At 31.6% G+C, this 27,270-nt stretch overlaps 1 protein-coding gene across 1 annotated transcript in view; it reads left to right on the plus strand.

Moving 5' to 3' along the window:
- The window catches only part of LOC124534937 (adipokinetic hormone/corazonin-related peptide receptor variant I-like), a 43,448-nt gene that overhangs the window by 2,262 nt on the left and 13,916 nt on the right, over positions 1 to 27,270 (plus strand). Inside the window, exons 2-4 of the mRNA XM_047110977.1 lie at positions 10,426 to 10,547; positions 19,895 to 20,000; positions 25,627 to 25,831. Of these exons, the coding sequence (XP_046966933.1) occupies positions 10,426 to 10,547; positions 19,895 to 20,000; positions 25,627 to 25,831 (433 nt within the window). The remainder of the gene's footprint in view (positions 1 to 10,425; positions 10,548 to 19,894; positions 20,001 to 25,626; positions 25,832 to 27,270) is intronic.

Raw genomic sequence — 27,270 nt, forward strand, 5'->3', positions numbered from 1 at the left:
TAAACACATGAATATTCAGTGGTGCTTGGCTGGCTTTGAACCCACAATCATTTCGGCTTTCGAATTGTGTATTATAGTTACGGTTGTCTCAATTAGAGGGGCAGTATACTAATCCTATAAATTAAATAAGGGTATTATAATGATAATATCCTTATATATATTTTAAGTTACAGAAGTAAATTTCACTGTGAAAAATCGGAAAGTAGCTCCGTAGAATGTCTAATTTTCTAAGGTTTAACTTCGTTTGTTAGAACGTGTGGGTCCAATCTTGCAACTCAATTAAAGATCTAACCAACCGAATGAGCTGAAATTGTCGTCTCTCTTTTGGACTATTTGAAATGTCAATTTGATTTAAAAAAATAAACGTTCTTTGGAAAATTTTACACTTGTAATTATAGAATGTTTATTACTTAGGGTTTTTTTAAAATACTTCCTGGTTAGCTATTTATCGGTTGAGGAAACATTTAAAAATGTATTTAATTATTATCGAGATAAGAATCAAAATTTATTAATCGACTAATCAATGATATTGCATTATTCGCTTTAGTATTACGATTTAATCGATATATTAAATTTTATGACATCAAACAAACAGTTCTTGCATTTTAAAGAAAACTCATCATAATTATTGCAAACCAATGAAGCTATGTGTGTCGCAGTGGCTATAGATAGCTATAGCCCACGACAAATTAATTATTAAATACACTTAAACTTAAACTTGAACATACGTATTTTATAAAATTAAAACTACCACGCACTCCAGATACTTGTAATATATAATGGAATAGATTTTCTATCAGATACTTGTAATATATAATAGAATACATTTACGTTTAAAGGATACTACTAAGAAAAGAAAACATACATACACATTAGAACTATTCAGCATTCATACCTGTATATTACTTGGTGGTAAGGCTTTGTGCAAGATCGTCTAGATACCACGCGCTCAACAGATATTCTACCGCCAAGCAGCAGTACCGTACTGACTCGGTACAGAGAGTGAGCCAGTGTAACTACAGGCACAAGGAAGATACTCACGTAGCACGTCCACCAACATATGTATATCATAAAAAAATGAAAGCGAAATTGTTCTATTTAAGTTCCAAGTAAAAATAATAATTACATATAAAAGTGTTTTGTTGACAGTAAGACTATATAGGTAAATATACAATCAACATGATGAGCATTAAGTTTTACAGTAAGTCAGTTGTCGGTTTTCAAATATAAGGAAGATTATTTTCTCGGTAAAGTTATGAGTATTTATGTTTAATCTTATTTTAAAGGGCTTCTATAGACAAATACATGTAATTTTGTTTGTACACCTGCGTTATATTTAGAAGCATTCACTTATTGTATTAAAAAATCGTCGAATAATAAAAAATTTGGCAAGACTTTTGTAATCAAGTTAATGGCTATAAAAGGATTTATCTTTTAAAAGATTGATATGAATCGGGATTAAAATCTTTAATAGTTTTCTGAAAATTTATAAAACAGCTATAATAAATCATTTACAATCAAAAGTATTTCTATGGATATTTTTAATATTTATTGTAAATAATAAACTTAAGAAGCCTTAATTAGAAACAGTTTTGTGAACAAGGTAAGATTTATCTTGGTGGTAAAGTATTACACGTTATAAATGCCAATAGTTTGTAAATGGTCACTTTTACACGGCGATTAAACACCGGCAAAGTTATGCCTTTTATACTGGTTCAATTATTGTTTGGAATGTGCAAAATTAAATTTTATTTGGGGTTGAATAGTACTTGTACCCACAATACCCAGCCAGACAAAAAATCTTTAGGTATAAAATTATATTGTGTACGTTATACGTATTAAATGAAAACTTCTTCGATTTATTAATTTCACAGTTTATGTTAAAAATGTAGCAATAACTTTACGCAGTATGTATATATATGTTTTATAGAACATAGTTTCACGTAGTTACTCAGCGTCCACAGCAAAAAGCTTTTACAAACGTTTTAGTTGTAATAACATTTTTGGTAGAGTTAGTTTTGTACGAGGACATAGTTATAGTTTAGAATCTCAAAAAAAAAAAACATTACACGAAATATTTGTTTGTTCTGATTGTTTTTTTTATGAAACCTATGACAAATGAAATATGTACTAGCTGAACCCGTGAAGTTAACCGCGTGAAATTTATGAAACTACCAATAGCACCCAAATCGTCCCCCTCACTATACCTCACACCCGCATGGGGCTATTTAAAAAAAGTAGTATATGTCCTCCTCCAATACTTGATAACTATTTGCATAGCAAAATCCAACTTAATCAGAGCTATTTTCGTATTCACAATATTAGTAAAGACATTATTATTTTAATAATTTATTACTTAAATATTTTATAGCTATCTTTCACAGACTACTTTGGTGTTAGAAGCTTAGAAAGAAAACAGTTAAGTGCAGTTATATACATTTTTATATACGTAGGCGGACGAGCATGTCTGCCACCTGATGGTAAGCGGTCACCACCGCTCATAAACAGAGGCACTGTAAGAAATAATAATCATTTCTTACATTGATTATTACCAACCCCGACCCTAGGATGTTACGTCCCTTGAGCCTGTAGTTAAATTGGCTCATTTACCCTTCAATTCGAATACAACAATACTGAGTACTACTGATTGATTAACAAAGGAAATGAACAAAGCACTACTACCTGCCAATAAGACACATATAATAATATACATATTACATTATTATTGATTACCATTATTAAAAAAAAGTATACACAACGGTAGTGGTAGCTTTACATGTAATTCCACAGTATAATATGTAGATTCAAAGGTGCTTCAGTGAGCCTACCTGAATAATGAATATTTTGATTTAATATAAAATAATGTACGAGTATAATTTTTCCGGCCATTCACGTTATTATACGTGTATATACATTAATCATAAACATCTGATTTAAGCGAGTGTTGAACTCAGGGTTACTGGTATTAAAAGAGATCGTTGACTCTATGACAGACGGTTTGTGCTTATGTAATGTGTAATTTGTACGATAAATTACGGTTTAGTTGTAACGGTTTGGAACGTATTTCACCACGCTGTTCCAATGAGGGTTGGTGGAATACACATGGCGTATAATATCTATGAAATTTGTCACATGCAGGTTTCCTCACGATGTTTTCCTTCACCGCTGAGCACGAGATGAATTATAAACACAATTAAGCACATATATATATATATATATATATATATAGTGGTGCTTGCCTGGGTTTGAACCCGCAATCATCGGTTAAGATGCACGCGTTCTAACCACTGGGCCATCTCAGCTCTTAGTAACTTAAATATTGTATAAATACTAGTATTGTCTTTTACCCGTAGGGGGCTTTTACCCGTAGTCCCACAACAATATAATAGGTCCACACAACAATACAATAGCACGCGAAACGCTCAATAATTAAATCAGATTGTTATTTTTTTTATATATATTTAGTTAATCTGCATGTTATGTATTCTGTTGATTTTTTTAATTATAATTTTGTGTGCAATTACATAAAGCTGTAATAATAATAATAATAATAATAACTAGTATGCCCCCCCCCCAAAATCCAACCTTACGTCCGAGTCGAACACCAGACCACGTGGGGGGCGGACACGCATACATCTGAAACTTATGTGGCAAACAAGGCTATGGTAACCCATCAAACATGGAGCAACATTCAGAGAGATTACGTATAGGGCCGCTACCCGGGGGTCGCCGGGGTACACCTGGAGCCAGTGCTGGGTGTTACAGCACGCGATCCACTGGCGGTGGGGGACTGAGCAGGCGGGTTCCCCCCGAACAATTATCTACAGCCGACAATAGTTTACCCGTTATTAGTGCTAGTCAAAATTCTGCTGTTAGTTTTAACAGGCCAACTGAGGATGTTTCGCAGGTAGCCGCTAGCTCACAACCTGCGACCACCAAGGCTGGTAAACCCAGAGTACGCATGAAGTGGGACAAAGAAGTTAACTTGTTTATTATGCGTACTTATCTTTATATTACAAAATTAGAAACTGATAAAGTTATGTACCCTAAACGGCTATTCGACAAATTTAAAACACAATATCCGGATTGGAATGTAAGTCAACAACGTATCGCAGATCAAAGAAGAGTAATAATTAGAAATAAATTAATAAGTGAAGATGAAATAGCACACCTTAAATCAGAAATTGCTGAACAATTAAGAAGGGAAGCGGATTTAAATAATCAAACAGAAACATCGTTGCATTCACCCCATTTACAATCACAACCGTTAATTCAGACACACAATATAGTTACTAGCCCTAAAACTTACAATATTACACAATCTGATGCTTCTACACAGACAAATTTAACATCCTTAGTTCACGATACAGAAGTACAATATACTCAATCTACAACTAAAACCCGACCAAAATTACCGCGATTAAAAGAGAGTAAATTACTTCATGATCTGATTTACACATTCAATACTCATATACTACCTACCTTTTTTTCATTAGATTCCGACCTACTGCATTTACATACATTAATATATTGTTCGGCTTTAGTAATAATAACAAAACTTGGCTATAAGATTAAGTCGGGAAATATAGAAGATTCAAGCATACAGAAGAAAAAGAGCCATAAGCCAGCATGGGAACATAGATTAGAAAACGATATAAAAAAGCTTAGAGCAGACATTGGTAGGTTAACTCAATATTTAAAAGGCAATAGATCTAAAAAAGTAGTAGAAAAAGTAGAGATAATATTTAAAAATACCAAATTGCACACTATCCACGAAAGAGAAAACACGAAACCAGAAGAATATATCGACACTCTTAAACAGAAACTATCTTTAAAATCACATAGACTTGCAAGATACAGGAAAGCACTTAATAGAAAACAAGAAAATAAATTATATTGTACCAACGAAAAAGCTTTTTACAGATCATTGAATAGTTGTACATCGAATTATACAAACAAAGAAGAACAAATACCAAATAAAGATGAACTTAAAAACTACTGGGCAGGGATTTGGGAAAAAAGGAGTGACCACAATTTACAGGCAAAATGGATTGAAGAAGAGAATCAGAAGTGGGGTTATATGGAACAGATGGAATTTATAGAATTAAAATTAGATGATTTACCTGAAGTTTTAAAGAAAACGAAAAATTGGAAAGCTGCTGGAATAGACCAGATACATAATTTTTGGTATAAAAAGTTTACGTCATTACATGATATTCTAACAAAAATAATTTCAGACCTAATTAACTGTAGAACTCCACTCCCAAATTTTATAACAACCGGCTTGACCTACATGCTACCAAAAACCCAAAACACCCACGATCCATCACAGTACCGTCCCATAACCTGCCTACCAACAATATATAAAATAATCACATCCTGCATTACCAATAAGATAGTCTCACACCTGGAAGCACATAATGTAATGTCAGAGGAACAAAAGGGATGCAGACGAAACCACAGAGGATGTAAAGAGCAATTAATTATAGATTCAACTATACTAAAACATTCAAATAAATTTAATAGAAATTTGTATGTCACATATATAAATTTCAAAAAAGCTTTTGATAGTGTCCCACATTCATGGTTAGTTCAAATTTTACAAATATATAAGATTCATCCTAATATTATTAAATTTTTGAAAGAGGCCATGTCTAATTGGAGAACCACAATAACTTTAACAACAAAAACATCTAAAATCTGGTGTGACGAAATCCATATTAGAAATGGCATCTTCCAGGGAGACTCTCTCAGTCCTTTGTGGTTTTGCCTCGCCCTAAATCTCTATCTAGAATACTATCAGATTCTAAATTTGGATACCAATTAACACGTGACATAGCGGTTTCTCATTTGATGTACGTGGATGACATAAAACTATTTAGTAAATCTGTGAAAGAAATGAAAGAAATTATAAAAATTACAGCGCAATTTAGTAAAGATATAAATATGAACTTTGGCTTAGATAAATGCAAAACTTTAACTATAAAGAAAGGAAAATTAATTGAGAAAAATTATGAAATAAGTGAGGAAATAAATATATCCGAGATGTTAGAAGGGGACTTATATAAATATTTGGGTATACTTCAAGCTAAGGACATTAATCACTCAAAATTAAAACAAGATTTTACCACTGAGTACATCAAAAGAGTAAACCAGCTGTGCAAAAAACATCTTTATTCGCGAAATCTCGTAAAAGCAATAAATACTTTTGCTATTCCGGTCCTAACTTACTCCTTCGGGATAATCAAATGGTCTCAGACAGATATTAAGAATTTAGAAATAAAAACTAGAGTCACGCTAACTAAACATAATTATCACCATCCGAAATCAGCTATAGAAAGATTAACGTTGAAAAGACAATTAGGAGGAAGAGGGGTAGTTGATTTAAAAATACTTTGGCAAAACTAAATCCATAATATTCAAAAATTTTTCCACAATAAAGCAAATACTAGTAAGATACACGCAGCTATAGTAGAAGTCGATGATAATTTCACACCTTTAAACCTTAAAAATAATAATAAAGAGTTTAAAACTATCTAAGAACAAATAAATGAAAAAATTAAAGATTGGAGAAGAAAAGAACTACATGGTAGGCATATCCACGATCTAGAGCAAAATTTCATAGATTTAGATGCGTCAAATAAATGGTTACAAAAAGGGTACCTGTTTCCCGAAACAGAAGGCTTTCTAATTGCTATTCAAGACCAGGTTATCAATACAAGAAATTATAAAAAATATATACTTAAAGAATCAATAAAATCAGATTTATGTCGAAAATGTCACAGAATGCCAGAAAACATACAACATATTACATGAGCTTGCCCTACTCTAGTTCAAACAGATTACACCCATCACCACAGCCAAATAGTTCACTACACACATCAAAAACTTGCACACAAATATAACTTCACAAATACTCCACTAAAACCTTACTATGAATGCCAACCCAACCCAGTTTTAGAAAATGAAGAAATAAAAATATATTATGATAGAGCAATTCTTACTGATAAAACAATTCATTACAATAGACCGGATATAACTTTAGTTAACAAATAATCTAAAATAGCTTTCTTAATTGATGTTTCTGTTCCAAACACACATAATTTATTAAAAACTATTACGGAAAAGATCAATAAATATACAGAATTAAAAGAAGAAATAATTAGAATCTGGAATTTAAATAAGGTTTTTATTGTCCCTATCGTGCTTTCCACTACCGGAGTCATACCTAAACACTTACACCAAAGTTTAAAAATTCTTGATTTACCACCTCTCACATACATCACCATGCAAAAAGCTGCTATTTTAAATACTTGTCGAATAGTACGTAAGTTTTTGGAATCTGATAATGAGCTGACTGACTGTACTGACTGACTTTTTCACTCCCCAGATACACTTGGTCATTGACCCGTGTGACTGGAATATTTGCCCCATTATTAGGGAGATAAATAGTCCAATAAGAAGAATAATAATAACTAGTATTGTCTTAAGTCCACTTACGTTTTTTCGTGCTCACAACCTTTGCGATGATGTATGTGATAACTAAAATATGTTAAACAGATTTTTACCTTTGTAAAGTATTTTAAATAGTCCACATTATTAAAACACAGGATATAAAAAATCATTTGTAATTTTTTGTTATCTGTGATCAAGTTTCATTAGTCGATGGCAAAGCCCTTTATAATTAATAGCATTTTGCGTAATATACGATCAGTATTTGTCGGTTGAAACATAAGCAATGTAATTAAAAAATAAAATTTTAAAACGATACTTTCATTTTTTGATTGATTAAATGACAATATTCATTATTCTATAAGATATATAATATATCTACATTTTACATGTAAATAAAAATAAGTGCCAGCACACCCGTTGCAGCCTTCCCTGGGAAAATTTGACTTCCTTTTTAACCTGATATGTTTATTTAAAAAATTAAACAAAATTTATTTCTCTTTACTAAAAATAATAAAAAATATAAATGAGTCGTTAAAATAAGTTGAAGGGTATTCACCAAATTTCATAGACAAGGAGTCAGGACATTGACTTTTTTACATACATACATACATGCTCGTATATACTTTTTGACTTAACTAGAGAAAAGCTCACCGATGATTGAATTCTTTCTATTGATTAAAACATTCGCTTCACTTTGATGTTGAAAATATGAATGAAATTATTATATGTTGATATTTTTCAATAAATATGTTTTTGTTTACGCTTATTGTGACCCGTTTCAACTTTATTATGGTAATAAACATATTGTTTCTTTAAAGATTCGGAGTGTGTTCAATGAACTCCGAGTTAAATAAATAATTTATTTTCAGTCGTTTTCATTGCTTATCGTTTTATTATGTGTGAAAAATATTTGATGAAAACAAGCCTTTGACAAGTACATAATTGAAACGGTGAATGGCTGATCTCATTTCCCTTAACATCTCTAGCGGATAATTTATATATGCCGCTCTCCACTCATGACATTTTAAAAAGAACATCGATGAATTGTTACCTCAATTAATGTCTTCTGACGACCTCCGTAATCGCGTAGTGTGTACACCGGTTTTCACGGGTACGCCACTCTGAGATTTCGGGTTCGATTCCCGAGTCGAAGTTGAGTTTATTAGTTTTCTATGTTGTCTTGAGTCTGGGTATTTGTGGTACCGTCGTTATTTCTGATTTTCCATAACACAAGTGCTTTAGCTGCTTACATTGGGATCGGAGTAATGTATGTGATGTTGTCCAATATTTATTTATTATTTATCTATTATTTATTTAATGTTAGTTTTATCTTATGTAAACAATGATTTTGTTTCATGTTTTAAATTTTTGATCATTAATATGATTTAATTAATTTTTGTTTTTATATATTTTTTTAATTCTGTATGTAACTACTCTCGTTCTTAACTTTTTATTATCCTGTTTCTGATTTGTATTCAATGTCAGTGGAAACTTGATTGGTTTATGTATTATTTTATTGTTTTTTCATATTACTATTGTACAGTTTGTTTCCCGAAAATATAAAAATAAAGTCATAACTCTGAGGAAAAAAATAATAACAATACTGGCCGGGATATATACATGTAAATCCCGGTTTGACCTTATAGGCTTTTGGAATAAATGTCTTTTCCAGTATTTCAAAGAGTCTTTGGGGTGAGTCTGACACGCTCACTTCAATTTCGATGGAAAGTTAGCAAGATATGCTGTCGGCCATGTTGCTGAGAGTTGAAAATCATTAACTAAGTACCCATTGAAAGATTGCTCCTCACATGCTAATAATTAAATAAAAGACTTTCTGTATACAATTTCCGAATTTAATTTCCCGAGTGTGTGAGTAAGTTTATTCGGATATACTTCCATTATTATAAAATATATACATATGTGTGTGTGTGTGTGCCCGCGCGCGCGTGTGCCTGTGTGTGTGTGTGTGTGTTTCATGCAAGTATCACTAATATAATTGTTGAAGTAACTTTGTTTCTCTCCTTTATCACTTAATTAATTTAGAAGAAGTTCGATATGCAGTCCTGGTGCAGGATATAAATACTACTTTTTTTAATCTACCCCTCACGTGGTATACGCTATGTTGTATATATTTCGCGTACGTACCTAAAGGTACTGATTCCGCAAGTTTATATACACGTTCCAATATCATTTTAGGGTTCACTGAATATTATTTTATTTTCCATTGCCTTTGCGTTAGGTTCTCAAATGTATGAATAAATATAATAGTATTAGACTGTAATACTCATTCTATTATTATTATTGTGTATCAAAGTTATAGTATGTTTATGTTTCTTTAATATTATAAAATATGAATGTAATGCTTTGTATTGTTACTTATTTTACACAAACACAACACACTGACTTTCTACAAATTATTTGTTTTACGAGTGTCATATGTAATTAGTATGTTTTATTAGTCTTAAAGCTGTTAAGATTGATCATACAGTTTATCGTGCTAAGATAAAGACACGTTGCAAAGACACTACCATATTAAAGTTATTGTTTTTGACAGATCTGCGGACGAAATCCATAAGATTTCATTTCCGAATTATAATAGACTGCAACGCCGCGCATTGTCTCTCTGCTATAGGATGACCTTGAGAATATGGTATATTCTCATCCGTATATCTTACACGAGTTTCAAATATGAATGTATAATATGCATGACAAAATAAGTATGATATATCAATATGGGATGTATCCTAGTTCCAGTTGTTGCCTGAAAGTTTCGTCAAAATCGTTCCAGCTGTTCCAGAGATTAGCCGGAACAAACAGACAAACAGACAAAAAATGTAAAAAATGTTATTTTGGTATATGTACCGTGTTTACATGCACATGTATTGTTTTATTTTATTATATGTATATATTAAGAAAGTTTGACATTATTTTGCAGTTATTATTAGTTATTCATATTGATTTTGCTTTCAGATCGGATGGCGAACGACAAACGCATGGTTGGCTGGCAATATGGCGTGTAAAGTTTTTTTAGTTCTACGCGCCTTCGGACTTTATCTGTCGTCAAATGTTTTAGTCTGTATATCATTAGACAGGTGAGAATTCATGAAATCAATACCTATAAGTATAGATTAGTATATCATAGTTGTATCATATTGAGCTGAGATGGCCTAGTGGTTAGAACGCGTGCATCTTAACCGATGATTGCGGGTTCAAACCCAGGCAAGCACCACTATATATATGTATGTGCTTAATTGTGTTTATAATTCATCTCGTGCACGGTGGTGAAGGAAAACATCGTGAGGAAACCTGCATGTGTCTAATTTCATCTAAATTCTGCCACATGTGCATTCCAACAACCCGCACTGGAAAAGCGTGTTGGAATATGTTCCAAACTCTCTCCTTAATGAAAGAGGAGGCACTTCCCAGCAGTGGGAAATTTTCAGGCTGTTACTTGTTTTTTTATAACATAATTAGGCTCTCCTTGATTGATTGACTTACATTTACCACGGCGATTACAGATTTATTTTCAAATCTTAAACTTCAGTGAAAATTTTATTAACATAAGAATTAATAACATCAAATGCTTAAATATATACAAATATGAGCTAAAACTAGTTACTGTATAAATCTTGACCACGTGCAATGGTGGCAAGAATGCTAGCAGCATTTTCCCGTTGAATCGAAATTCCGTTCCTCTGGTCAAAAAATTAACCAGAAAATATTTTATAAATATATTAAAAACAAATTTCTTGTATTTATCCCAGATTTTTCAGACAATATAGAATGTAAAATTTAAATTTAAAATCATAATATAGAGTTTTATTCAAAGATAAAGGAAAACCTACACGTTTATAGTTTCGTCGTGATTCCTTTGGGAAGCGGATAATGTTCGCGAAACGAAAATTCGTATATAATATAATAAATATTATTCCATCGAGTTCTTGGAATTTTTATAATAGATAATTGGTCTAGTGGGTAGTTGTTTAAGAAGTCTGCACACCAAATCCGACGAACTGGTGTAGGATGTTAGCAAATTAGTCGGTAACTTGACACCTCGTTAAGAGTTTGAAAACTTTTTCGCCGACAAGAAACATATCGGTACTGAGCGCATACGACGATAGAATGTCGATTGTGTCTCGAATAAATTGATATATTTTTTTAATATTGTGAAAGTTTTATTGAAATATATCATTCACTGTTTATCTTTTTCATTTCGTATGTATTGACTTCTTACAAATATGATCAAATATATTAAAAGTTGTTTAAGTATTATACTGCTTTAAAATTTAACTAAGTATGGTTCTTGTTACTGATTGCTAAACTAGTTGCATCCAGCTGTTAGTGGTGACTTATTGGAGATGTTCTGATATTGGAGTTGAAACGCGAAGAAAGCCAATACAGTCATAGGATGAACTGCTCTGGTCACCTTCGCCATGCTGACCCGCAGCCCTTTTCAGGTCTCGTTCGAATCAACCTAGATTATAAAAAGTTTTAATATTTTAGAGGTGTCACAAATAAAAGAAAATCTTCGTGCGCGATCTAATTAATTTCATGTCATAATGTCAATTTAAATATTTTTTTGTTTAAATTTTTGACGATATAATTTTGTACGTTTTTAATGCAGCACGAAAGATTGAAAAATTGACTCACATTTGAGCAGTTATTTATAATATTTGCAGTCGAGATATTCCTTCGGTAGAAAGACGTGAATGGAAAGATTAGATTAAATTAGTTAACGAATAGCGTCTCTCGTGATTTAAAAACTTAAATTTTCAGTCTATTTTTTCAATTTACTTTATTTGTAATAAATTATTTTTGATTTAAATATATTAAAAAGTCAATACACTTTAAAATTTCAAACATTGTTTGATCGATTAGTTTTTTATTAAAATAGAATTTTTAAAGACACGAATAATAATTCTACTACAAATCAAAATATAAAAGCGTTGTAATTTCTTGTTGATATAAAAATACTAGCACCGGTTCTAAAATAACCTTCTAGGAAAAACGGTGAATGAAATTCACTCCGTTACTCAATGATAGCTCAGTCTAAATACATAACTTAAGGGTAATATAAATCATTAAAAGTTGTACATACATATTTGGAGATAACTTTTCTTGACATCGTGTCAATTCAACTCGGAAGTAAAAACTTGGATAGGCGTTTCTCAGGTGATACGAAAATTTTATCAGATTTATTTATTTCTACAAAATTATTGATCGTTATAAAAATAAAAATAAATATTTATTTCGTGTCATCGAACAGTATTTTTAATTGCATAAACTAATGTTATATCCATTTGATTGAAGGATTGATATCGTAAGAACATAAAATGTTTCCATAATATTATTTCGATTCGTCTCACACACAACTATGTGCATAATAATATCCTACCAAGACCAGATGGTGGGTTAATTCGGCTTTTATTTATATACTTTGTTTCCACTTAATATTGTAGCAATAATAGAAGCTAAGATGCTACAAGTGACAAGAACCGCTGGGTTTAATTTGCATAAATTCTGAGTATAATTAATCTCGTCCTCGTCGATAAAGGAAAACATCGTGAGTAAGCCAGCGTTTGATAGATTAAGTTTACAACCCCAACATATGTACCAACACGCAATAAAACGATTTGGTCGAATCATCACCGGACACTGAAACTACGGAAAATTAAGGACTATAAAATAATAATAATAATAATAAAGCTTTATTTCCCTTATTAGTTGTATATAACATTGTCATCGTTTATGTGTTAGTATTTTAGTATGTTGTCTTTTTTTTTATTATTTAAATATATTAGTATGTTTATTTATTTATTCTATTTTTGTCCTCTATGTATATTTTCTATTCTATGTAAGGGCCGCCTGTTGCGGTAAAAGCCTCCTCCAAATGTTGCCAGCTATCTCTGTCCCTCGCCACTCTCGTCCAATGCGCTCCCGCTACATCTGCAATATCATCACTCCATCTTTTGAATGGTCTGCCTTGTTTTCTCTTTTTGTAAAGCGGGGACCAATTTGTCACAGTTTTCGACCATCTTCCGTCTGTTGTTCTTTGAATATGGCCGGCCCATTTCCACTTAAGTGTCAATATTTGTTTGACTGCATCTTTAGCCTTGGTCTTTTTCCTGATATATGAGCTTCTTATCTTATCTTTTAACTTTATACCCATGTAACTTCTTTCTATGCTCCTTTGGCATCTCTTGATTTTATTTAGATAAGATTTTTTGAGCGGCCAGGTTTGGCATGCGTATGTGAGACAGGGCAGTAAGCATATGTTCATGGCTTTAGTTTTGAGTTTTGTTGGTATATTTCCTTTAAATACTTCCTTCAAGGACCAGTATTTGTTCCATGTGATTTTTATTCTTCGTTCTATTTCTTTCTCTGTGCATGATCTGAATGAAATTACATGGCCAAGATATACATATTCCTCTACGTATTCTATCGGTACTGACGATATCGAAACTTGTTTTTTATAACTGTTTGTCATTATCTTTGTCTTATCTCTATTAATTAATAATCCAACAGCTTCGCTATAATGACTGAGAGAGGTCAGCATATATTGCAGTTCTTCCGGACTTTCAGAGAGGAGGACAATGTCGTCGGCAAATCTCAAGTGTGATAAGTATATGCCATTAATATTGATACCAATGTCTTCCCACTCTAAATTTTGAAATATCGATTCCAATACTGCAATAAATAGCTTTGGCGATAGAGGGTCACCTTGTCTTACGCCTCGCTCTATTTGGAATGTTGGTCCTTTTCTCTCTAGTCGTATTCTAGTCCTGCTTTTTGAGTATATTGTTTTTATTAAATCTATATAGTCATGTTCGATGCCTTGATTGGTAAGTGCTTGCCAAATAGAGTTGTGCGAGATAGAATCGAATGCTTTTGAATAGTCAATAAAAGCGATGTATATGGGAAGATTGTGTTCCGTGTATTTTTCGATGATTATTTTTAAAGTATGTATGTGGTCAACAGCTGAATAATTTTTCTTAAACTCTGCTTGTTCAATTGGTTGATTTTCATCTATTGATTTAGTTATCCGTCTTAGTAGAGTCGATGCGAATACTTTGTAGAGACAAGAAATCAAACTAATGGGTCTATAGTTTGTGACTAATTTTGGATCTCCCTTTTTATATATGAGTGCTATCTCTGAAAGTGTCCAAGATTCTGGCAATTCTTTCTTGACTAGAATAAGATTAAATAGCTTTGTAAGTGGTTTAATAAGGTAATCCTTGCTAGCTTTCATCATTTCATTTGTGACCCCATCGGGTCCTGGGCTTTTTCCACCCTTTAGCAGTTTTATGGATAACTCTACTTCACTCTCTATGAAAGGTGCAACTGAGTCTTTGACGTGAGTGGTATTTAATAGTGTTAGTTTGGTCTTTCCGTCGTCTTTATACAAATCCTGGTAGAATTTGGTGGCTAGTTTCATTAAGTCACCTCTATTTGTGACTACGTTTCCTGAGGTATCTGTGAGCTGTGTCAATAGCTGTTTGGTGTTGTCTATTTTTCTGTAGGCTTTTCTTACACCTCCTCTTTCTTCTATATATTTACTCATCGTATTTAATCTATAGTTCCTGATGTTTTGCTTTATTTTTTTATGTATTACTCTATATAATTTGCTTAGTTTTATTTTGTCTTCTTTTGTTTTATTTTTCTTATGTTTTAGTTCATATTTTTGTTTCTTGAGTTCTTCAATTTCTGGCGTTATTATATTTTTTCTTTTGTTATTCGTATTATTTTTGGTTAAGGTTAACATTTTTTCTATTTCTTCGCTAAGTTTTTGTATGTTTTCTTCACAGTCAGAAAATGTGACAATGGGGAGCTTCGTATGGGCTTTTTCTATTATTGGTTTTGTTAAATTTTTATATGATCTTCGTGTTTTCTTTTTGGCTTCCATAGCAATAGTTATTCTTACCAATCTATGGTCACTCGGATGTTTTAGTTTACTTAACACTTCTAGATTCTGCACATATTTGGGATGATTTGTTGCAATAAAGTCTATTTCGTTCTTTGATTTTCCATTTGGTGACATCCAGGTCCACCTTAGTTTCTCCGGTTTTTTGAACATAGTATTGGCAATTTTTAATTTATATTGTAGACAAAAATCTATAAACATCTCTCCTCTTTTGTTTCTTTTACCGTAACCATAGTCACCCATAACTAATTGTTCGTTTTTCTTAGGATAACCAATTTTTGCGTTCATATCTCCCATAAGCATTATGTTGTGTGTGCATTTGCTCATTGCAATATCTAAGTCAGAGTACATCTTTTCTATGTCTTCTATCGAAGATGTGGCAGTTGGAGCATAGACTTGGATTATGTTGAAGAGGTTTTCATGTATCTTCACTTTTAATATGGTGATTCTATCAGATATTGCTATGAAGTCAAGTACTTCTGTGTTACATTGCTTCTTTACGAGGAAACCAACGCCTCTCTCCCCTTTTCTTATTCCGTAGTAATAGAGTAAATAGCTGCCTCTATCTTCTATCTTGTATCCTTCTCTTCTTAGTTCGGAGATGCCTATTATATTCCATTTAATTTTGGATAATGCATATTCCAGTTCCTCAACTCTAGCTTCATTTGACAGAGATCGAACATTGAATGTCGCAATATAATATTTATTTCGTTTTTGTTTACTTGGATTGGTCGTCTACTGCCCCCTCGGTGACGAGCCGTTCTGGGGGAGAATTTCTAAAATTGTTGTATGTGTGTCTTTTTATCTTTGTTTTTATTTTTGAGGGTGCGGCGTGATTGTTTATCTGGAGTGGCTTCCTTGGTTGCTACTCGTCACATGGCAGGGAGGATCCATTCAGAAAACTCTCAATAGACCTTTGACTGGTCCCAGGTTTCTTTTCAAATATTTTGTTTTTTTTGAGTGCTTGTTGTTGTGCTGTTTCTGTCTGAATATTTTTGTTTTTGTGTGGCGGTGTTACTTCTAGAGTTCTTTTTTTGCTGCTTCTAGGGTCTTTTCTCTCTCCTTTTTGTTCATTGTTTCTTTTAATTGGCTCACGTACTATTAGTTTGTCGTATCTAAGATGGACGATTTTTCCAGCTGCTTTCTCTTTTCTTAGTTGTTCTTGTAATTTTTTTCTAGTGTCTAAAACTTTTGGAGGAAAGTCTTCTTTTATGTATATGGTTTTTGATTTTATGGAGTTTTTGTTTTTCTAAGGACTATAAAATAGTGTAAAATATTATAATAAGTTTGACGATGAATCGTTATATAAAAGCTTTTCATTAAACTTTATTACTACTTTTCAATAAAGCTTGCTGATCATTAATTATATAAGATTAAATTTCTGTTTAATTACCTTTAAAACTTTATGAATATAGAGCTTTGGAAATTTCATAATTAATGAATATGTATGATGCCTTCAAATGAAGAATTCATTCTAGTCTATTCGTTGATTTAGTTAGAAACGAATTAATGTGTCATAATTTCTTTTGTTTTCTTCAGCAAATAAATCCAAGATTACATTAACAGACTGTATATTTATCACTGCTTGGCTAAGACCCGCTTCTTTATTTGAGGAGAAGGTTTTTCGTTGAAATTAGACACAATATGAAGATTACCTACCGATGTTTTCCTTCAGCATCGAACTCCAGAAGAATTATAAACTCAAATTAAGCACATTAATTTCAGTGCTCGTCTGGGTTTACCCGCAATCATCTAACCACTGGGCTATGTCGTCTCGAATTCAAGTTTGTTCTTAAATAATACGAACGTGATTCCTATGTATTACATTTCTGCTATGGCATAAAACGTTACCAAATAATGAAAATGATTTTAAAATATTTCGTATATATTTTTCACCGTGTCTCGGTATTTAGAAATTCCTCTAAAATTGTATGGGATCCAGGAATCAGATAACTTTGGCCTTTAGCCAGATCTTGTCGACAAGTAAATAGTTTGCGTTGCTATTGTCATGCTAAGTTTCAAGTAAATATAAATATAAACTAGGTATTTGGGTAAAGGGAGAGAGAGGAATAGAAGTACATCGAAGATATTAAAAAAACATGGACACGGTTATTTACTTACAGCTTGTGTGTGCGTGTGTGTATGAATTTGTGTGTGTCTATGTGTAAAATATTTTTCTGTCGTACGAAATCTCAAGTAACATAAAATAATTGAGGTCCCTGACACGCTAAGTAGGACGGTCGGTAAGGTTCAACAAGAAATAGTTCTGATTAGGTTTTAAAGTCGATGTACGGTATGTTTGTATATGTTCGGAAGATATTTAACAAATAAAAATAGAAAAAAAAACTACTTTTTCAAACAGCTAAAAAAAAAACGGTCGTTGATTTATTTGAAAAACTGCGCTTAATGCCACAAACCACATCGAAAACGTATTGCAATACCATTTGATAGCGTAGTTCGAATTTTAACAATTTCATTTTCAAATATCTTCAGAAATTTACGCTTTACAACTTATTTTAACTTTTAAAAACGACTGCCTACTTAATTGCTGTTAACCAAACCAAAATTAAATTAATTTCCATATAATTGTTTTTCTAAAGTAACTTCGAGAATTTTCAACCAATTAATTAATGTTTCTATATTACGTTCTTATTTTTAAAGCTTAAAAATACGTAAAGCACCTTTAATCAATGAAACAAAAAATAATTAATTACATAAAAATACGTTGTTTACAATGTTTAAAGACTTTTTATAAAACTTCTATAGTATTCTAAAGGTATTTACAGCCAATCTTTTTTTAAGTAATGTATAACGTTTTAAGAAATTGCAAATATTCCTAAGTGGCGAATCATTCTCAGAATTGAACCTGTGACTTTTGACAGCGATGACTCCCTTAGGTTGCCTGGAAATCATTTTTTAGTTGTTTCTTATTGTCTTGACAAAATTTACTAATAGTTTTTTATTTAAAATACTTTAACAAATATTGTTATCAAAATACAAAATATATGTATTTTTTAATAATGATTGACATTTCGTTCTATGCCTGGAAAGCTCAATAAAATAGATATGCGTCATATGTATATTTTAATACCCTTTGAGCTTGAAAATAGCAGGAAGTTATATGGTTGACCTACCGGGATAACCGCTTGTTTTTATTTAACTTCTAAGTATTTTATCGATTTCATTCTGTTAATATTAAAATACAAGGATATAACGTATGAAATAATTTTCAAATCAACGATTTTTTCAATTTATTTATTTATTTATTAAGGAACATCAACAGTTACTACACTTACACATGTTATACATACAAACATATTAATATTACTAAAAAAGTGTGCGACGCTTTAAGACGGCCACAATATGCATTCTCAGGTACAATACTTAAGTATATTTTTTTACTAAAATGAATTTATAATATTAAAATAATAGAGATTAAAAATAAAGTAATAATTGTTATAACTAAGACAATAACAATTATAAACATATATAGTAAAATATAAAAGAAAATCGTTAATGTGTTATTGAATCGTAACGATTTCTCGATAATAAAAGTATCAACACATTTCCGATAGTATTATTATATCTTAAGTGAAGTATGTAATAATGGTATCGTATTAAGCTATGAAAGGTAACTTATTACACGTGGAAATATCTTGTCACTTTGTTAATAACCTGCGGAACTTAGTTATATCTTATCATTGTTATATACAAGTACTGCAGACACTAGTACGACTTATTTACTAAGTAATATATTTTATATATTGGTCGTAATGTTACTGGAAAACGCAAAACGCATCAACTTTGTGTTAAAAGCGGTATGGATTCCATTTGATGTAATTAAAATTTACTTTTATAAAAACTGAGCTCGTTTAATTACTTTTATTAAATGTAATTTATTATTTTAATAAAACTTTTAGTAAAAGTTTTTTTTGTAATGTAATCCTACATACGGTGGATATATATTTAGAACAGATTATATTCTAATTATACAATCGATTTCCCTTTATTCAGCATGCGATCTGAGATGCCCCAGTGGTTCGTTCGCGTGCATCTTAAGGGATGTGTGTGGGTTCAAACCTAAGCAAGCACCTCTTAACTTTCATGTGCTTAATTTGTGATTATAATTCGTCTCATACTCGGTGGTGAAGGAAAATATTGTGAGTTAAGCTGCTTGTGACTTTCAACGAAATTCTGCCACATGTGTGTCCATCAACCTGCATTCGATTAGCGTGGTGGAATAAGCTCCGAACTTACTCCTCAAAGGGAAAGGAGGCCTTGGCCTAGCAGTGGGGAATTTATAGGTTCTAGGGTTCTAGGGGAATGTAACGTTATGTAATATAATTTAGTACGTGATAGATACAAATGAAGTACAATAGCTTTAAATACGCAACCTTCGACTTAGATCTTCTACCCTCGTCTAAGGGAGATGCGATTATTATAAAAATAATAATAGGTTAATGAACTTCATCTTTATTGTAACTATATAAGGTTTTAATTACGTTGTATTTGTTATAGATTCTTCGCAGTACTTTATCCTTTGCGCTTGGCGGTGGCAAGAAATAGGAGTAAAACTATGTTGCTGTTCGCATGGCTGGTTGCGTTCCTATGCAGCTTACCACAGGTATGTTCGTAAACAACTACCTTAAAAATTTTGATAGGATGACTAAAAATATTTAAACAATCTGTACCAAAGAATTATTTATTTAAAATGTTTAATGGGGTCATTTTATTTTATGGAACGGTTGTATGGCTGTAAGAACAACAGATATGACATCCCATGGAATGGTGCCCAGTATTCTCCCAGTATTTCTTCGCTATAATACCAGAATATACGATTTAAATTGACTTTAAAAAGGAGATTTTTAATTATACACCTACTTTTATATAGTATATTACTTAAGTAATATAATATAAAGTGTTATTACATTTATAACATGTTTATAATTTTTACACGGTTTCAATAAAAAAATGTTTGAATTTACATACAGGCGGAGAGATAAACTTCTATTTACTTTATCACGTTTGATCCGGATAAATCGTTTTCATTAAAACATATAAAAAGTAATATTTCACAAAAAGGTCAACCCAAGCCCCGCCTAAGCTATGTTACAAGCTAAATGTCACCTAATAAGTAGGTTCTTAATTTAATCATAGTATCTAATTTAAAATAAGCGAAGCCCATGCGAAGGTAATATAATACGTAATAACGTTTCCAATTAATATTTTCTGTTAAGAAGTTATTAAGGAGAAGCATTAAAAAATAATGTTCGATTTTTTATATAATGAGTTAAAATTAATTATGAATTAAAATGGTTTTATTATATCCTGAAATATTCCAGATATGAGAACGTCATTTTTTTTTGTACCAGATGCTAGGCTTTAAGATGTTTGTATATCCTTGAGTTTAAAATAAAAAAATATCGGTAAATTGGGGTGGAAGATTTGAAGTTTCAGTGATGAATAAAATTATCTAGCTTATAAATTAAGTATTCTATTTATTAAGGCAGAAAAAAACATGGAGCTAAATTCATTGTCTTGGTTATGTTTTAATAAGGATTTACTTGCTTTAAATTTAGATTATATACACCAATAATTCTTAGATTATTACTTGAATGGTATATATAGATTAATAGAAATTCATCTTCAAATTTCGTTTGTGGATTTTCATGTGAGCTGGCTTGGATAGATATCTACCCACTAATCTGTTATTAAACCGCTAAGCAGAGGTGCTTAACAATTTTGGAATGACGTCTACATAAGGTAATAATGGTCACAAGGAACATAAGACAATACCCAAAGTTGGTCGCGCATTGGCGATGTAAGGAATGGTTAATATTTCGTACAGAATATATTGACAACTATTATCAATAATCTTATACCAGGCCGTTGAATTTTTGTAATAAAATTAAAAAAAACACAAATGGAACGTGCCTTCGTCTCCCTCGATAACCGGGATAACTAACACAGAAAGATTATATCGAATCTGAATTCTTTCTGAGAATAAGCCCGTTCAAAGGTTAATTAAAAAGATTTATAATATTAGTATACATTACGTACGTACATTATAACAGACAATAAAGCTATTTACATAAATATAAATATGTCATTGTCACTCATCATACTATATATACCCACAAACGGAAGTATTTTGGTTTGATGGGCGAGAACTAGCATATTCTCAGGCTGTTTTGTTGAATCATTACCATGATTAATATATCTCACAGAGACAATATCTTTTGGAAGTGACTAATTAGGTAGTTCTATCTGGTCTGCCAGTTTTAAATTTAAGCAAATTAAATTTAAAAAATATGAAGAAATGTCAAATTATTATCTGTTAGTTCAGCCAGTCGAGTTAATGCAATATTTTTATAGAGGTCGTAAGTTTTTTTTCAAGTGGTGGCCATCGGTAACATTTAGGAAACAACATTTTATCCGCGAATATCAGTAGTTTAGGAGTTATGACCTTTTAATGACATTTACAATAAATCTACCCCAGTTGCCTCAACGACTAGCCAGCCAAAAGACTAAAATTAAAATTCAGTAGCAAACATATTAAAAGCTATTTTTTAGAGTATTCATTTTAAAACTACAAAAACCACATACTGAAAAACATGGTGCTGAAAAATAAATCTTACCGCAATTTGCTAATTAATCTTATGTAACGTACATTAGTGTGTTACGTTAATATTTGTGTATGGTTAAGATTGCCGAATTAAAGTAACCAAAAACTAATAATCAAAATTGTTTATTCAACCCTGTACTAATTTAATTGAATTTTTAAATAAGTTCTCAAAGTGTTCGCTTCGATTATTGGCAATTATTTACACACAAGTGGAATCGTCGCTGAAAATTTACTTCAAGCCTTTTAAATGCCTATCAATTTTTTTTAATTTTGGATATCTACACTTGAATTCTGTCTTTGACATACTTTCTCGGCTGTAAATAAACTCTTTAAAATATCCTTAGATTAAATAATGAATGGTTTAGATCTGGCGATCGTAGAGGTCAAGCATTTGTGCCACCATAAGCGATGAGAGATGCTTCATAAAGATGTTCCTTTAGCTCAAAGCGACACGATACGAACGATATAAATAATTTTGCGGACAGTTTAAATATACTACAGAATTCAAGCACAGTGGTAATTTCTAATTAAGCGTTCGTCCACAACAAAGCAGGCGAGTATCGCATAGTTAGTATATTAGTATATATATAGACATTTCTTTTCAAATTACATTTGCCATCTCATAAAAATATTTAATGAATGTTTTCTATAAATAAAGTTGCGTTTCATAATTATGTTTATATTACGATATGCATATATTACGATACAAAAATATAAGACCAGACGTTATTATGAATGCCTTTGTAGCAATTTATTTTAAGACGAATATTATTTGTTTCAAATAATAAATTAATGTTGAAATGCCATAGGCCGATGACCGACTCAATTCGATAATTGAGTTTAGATACAAATATCAACTTTATAAACTCGGAAACGTATCACATTAATGTTATCATACATACAATAAAATTGGAATGTCTATTTGTAATATTCAAATAACCTTGTTTTACTCAATGCATATGTATACACGATTTATATACCAAAATAACATTTTATACAATTTTTGTCTATATGTCTGTCTGTTTGTTCCGGCTAATCTTTGGTACGGCTGGACCAATTTTGACGGAACGTTCACTGATAGATAACTGATATCCAATCCATCAGCTCATTTCCGTCCACTGCTGGACATAGGCCTCTTCAATTGCACGCCACTGAGATAACTGATATAATAGGCAGTAACTTAGTATATGTTTATAGTATAGTAACAATATTTATTTTTTGTTAAAATCTAACGCGTGCATGGTCGCGCATGCTAGTGTATTATAAAAATGAAACTGCTGATTTAAAACCTTAATCAAAAATATAATTATATTGACTACATATTTACTACTAAATAATAAGTTTAATACGTTAAAATAATAACTCATATTCTTTTCTCATCCGACAGCTGGTATATAGACTTTATATAATGTTAAGGGGATGAATAAACAGCTTAAACACGGATGTTCCACGTGTTCAATTCACCTGCAGAATAAACAGAAGATCCTTCAACTTCGTAGAATCCATTAAATAAGGAACAAACGTGTGTACACCTCCAGGGTGACAAGACTGTGTCAAGAATCGATTATGTTTTATATTTAACTAGCTACCCGACCCAGTATAGGTATAATAACGGTCTCAATAAAAAGTTTAAATAGAAGAAAATATTTATGCATACTTAGTACAAAAAATAATAGAAAATCGGCTGAGGAATGCATTGAGGACAAATATACAAAGATTTTATAGAGGAGTTATTTAAATGAACCATAGCATCATAGGTCAACTTGATAGGTTGACTACATGTACATGCGAAAAAGCAATAACTGCATGACAGTGTATTTTTAAATGTATATTTTGATGGCATGAGAAAACGGCGGGACACTGGTGAATAGCTTATGAATGGTGACTGCCAAGGAAATGTTGGACTTGTTTTACAATGATGATCCACAATAGACATAGCTCCATCTTCTGTAGGCTGGCTAAATCCATCCTGACCAGTCTAAGAATTAAGAATTCGTAAGAATCATAAGAAACTGACTAAGAAGAGGAAATAAAACTGAAATTCAAAAATGTTGATTGTGACACTGCTTGGAAATAAAAACATGCGGGCACATACAACTATCAAACTCCAGCTGGCACTAAAAGATACACCGAAGGCATGGCTAATATGTCAGTGTAGACAAAAAACAAGTGTATATTAAGATTAATTAGATACAATAGGCTATTTGATTGTTTTAATAATCCATTTTATGTTATTTAGTAGAGGTTGTAAGTGTGAAAGAAGAAGACATGCTGCGACGACCCCAAATAATATTGGGATAAAGGCAGGAGGATGGATTAATTAGTAGAGAACCCAGTAAAAGTAGATTTTTTTATTTCTAGTACATATTTGCCGAAAAATATCATATTAAAAATTCCATATTTAAATATTCGTGACGTCACTTGCCTGTATTTTAATCTGTGGTCCATGTAGTAGGCAAGCAAGGTCAACGTGCAAGTGATTTCATTATAAGCCCGGCCAATCAGGAGCGTTTTGTGTCATGTGACAAACGTTTAAAATAATGCAATTTAAGTTATAATTTTTTTAATAAATTAAGTATTATTTTATTATTTTCAAGTTTCGTTAATAAATGACCATGTTAAAACTCATAATAATACTGATTACAATAATTGATACTTTATTTTTAGCATTGTCAAATAGCCTATTGGGCCGGAAAGTAACGATTAACGCGGTGATGAAGATTATTTTTAAAGTTCTATAAAATATTTTGCGATACATTAAAAAAGGTTTAACAGAAAATGAAAAATTATTTGCAGAGGGCGATGGAACGATAGTAATTTTCCGCTGGGTGATCTGTGGAGACGGAGAGCGTTTGATGCGGATTTACTATGACTTTTTATATTTAAACATAAATAAGGAATGATTTATAAAATATCAATATAATTATTTACGATCAATTTAATTTTCATATTCTTTACAATATAATGTTAGGTATAAAATTTAATTAATAAAGTTAATTAATACTAAAACATGTTTTTAGTGATCGAGTATTGTATAAGTTAGCAATTTTAATTAAGAGAAATGTTAGAAAAATATATCTTACTCATTAAGTATGCCTGGTATCCTATAGACTTTCAGCCTTAAAATAAGTAATAGATATAGGTTACTCAGCGAAATAATTAATATTGCATACGATACTAAGGCCTCTCCGGCCGCTGTCAAAGGTTCGATATCCTTCATAAGATCCCAGTTTCCTCAGAAGTCTTCCCTGGAGTAAAAAGGGTTTTTTTGTAAACTAAATTGAGCACTTTTTATTTCTCTTATGGGTATATAAGACCTTTAGAAATGCTACAAAACGAGCTTCCAAATAAAATAGATCTCGTTTGCTCATCGGTAATATGTGTGACCATAGCCAAATATTTTTTTTAGATTGTCTTATGTGTCAGATTTATTTCTCTTATTTTGGCCGAACGCATCGTCCAATGAGGTGCGAGTATTTGGTCCTTAAGAGTTGAACTCGTAGAACCAAATGGACGAGAATCTGTTAACTAATTTTATAAAATGATTTAAGGATTATTTATGACTTTATGTACATTATGACAGCATAACTGCTAATGGTTTTTTATTGTGTTTTGTTTGTTTTAGAGTTTAGTTTTCCGTGTTCTTCATCACCCGACAGTTCCAGACTTTCAACAGTGCGTTTCCTTTGAAGCCTTTTCGAATCAGCACCAGGAGCTCGCTTACAACGTAACGTGTTTGATCGCAATGTACTTCTTTCCACTGATCGTTATCACTGTGTGCTACGCTTGCATATTTTGGGAAATACACAACAATTCGAAGGAAATATCGGGTCAGTATACTCATAGTGTTTTTATTACACAAATAAAATAGTCTTGATACTTTATTACTGAGAAAATATATTCACACACACATACATGATTTTACATTCGATATCATGTTGCGTCATCTGTTTCTCATTTCTTTTATTATTGTGTTAACTTCTACAACAATTTCTTAAAATTGTTTATAGATTAGTTTCTGTCACAAAGGAAGCAATCACAGTAGCGATATGCTCTGGTACGCTTTAAATTTGCTAAATATCCTCTGCTTTGCAATGTGTTATCGTGTTAGAGTGCAATCAATTTTGTAAATATATATTGAACGTTATAGTTGCGCAAAGGTTTAAAAGTATATGCATATACATATACTGTTAAACCTCTTACTTTTCTCTACTCAAATCTCTATAGAATTTTGTTCCTCAGTTTTTTAACAGTGAGTAACAATATATAGAGACTGTTACTATTATATTATTATTATAAATTATATAATTCACGCGCAGAACCAATAACCTTACATATCTTTTCAAGGCACGGACACGTGTAGACACTTCCAATTCCTAGATAATGAGCTACTATTGAATTTATTTCACAAAAAACACAATAACTTCCCTCGGCCTTGGCGTTTGATCCCAGGATTTTAGGATCTGTAACCTTATATTCAGTGAATCGAAAAAATGAGGCAATTGTTTATATAATGGGTTAATATGTATATAATTTAACTAATATTAGGTTCTAACAGAAAGAGCAACTAGGCTGATCAATATCATAAAATAGATTTGACCCGAGTATTAAAACAGTAGCCTGTAAATTTCCCACTGCTGGGCTAAGGGCTCCTCTGCCTTTTGAGGAGATGGTTCGGAATATATCTCAGCACGCTGTTCCAATGCGGTTTGGTGGAATACACATGTGGTAGAATTTCTATGAAATTATACATGTTTTAGGTTTCCTCACGATGTTTTCCTTCACCGCCAAGTAAGAGATAAATTATAAACACAAATTGATATAACCACATGAGTATTCAGTGGTTCTTGCCTGGATTTGAACCCACGATCATCGGTTAAAATGCACGCGTTCTAACCACTGGGCCACCTCGGTTCATGGTTTATCTGTAATGTAAATTTCAATAAATATTAAAATATATGATGTTGTTTGTATTTAAATATATGCGTATCAATGTAATATAGGATATAAAACAGTATCGTGAGATTTTGAAGTAATTAATTGAACATTACCTGGAAAGCTCTGGATAATCTCGGACACAGGATTTGTCAATGTTTAACTAATGGTTTTCGTTATGCGTGTGTACGGATAGATAGATGGATGTACCAAAAAAGAAAAATGTTTGGCCTCTTTATCTATCTATAATAATATTCACAAACATTAATCTTTTAAAACACTTCACGTCCAGACTCGGCGCCGTTCCACTTTTATTATGAATTTTTTAAACGAT

The sequence above is a fragment of the Vanessa cardui genome, chromosome 13 (assembly GCF_905220365.1).
Source record: "Vanessa cardui chromosome 13, ilVanCard2.1, whole genome shotgun sequence".
Classification (NCBI taxonomy): Eukaryota; Metazoa; Arthropoda; class Insecta; order Lepidoptera; family Nymphalidae; genus Vanessa; species Vanessa cardui.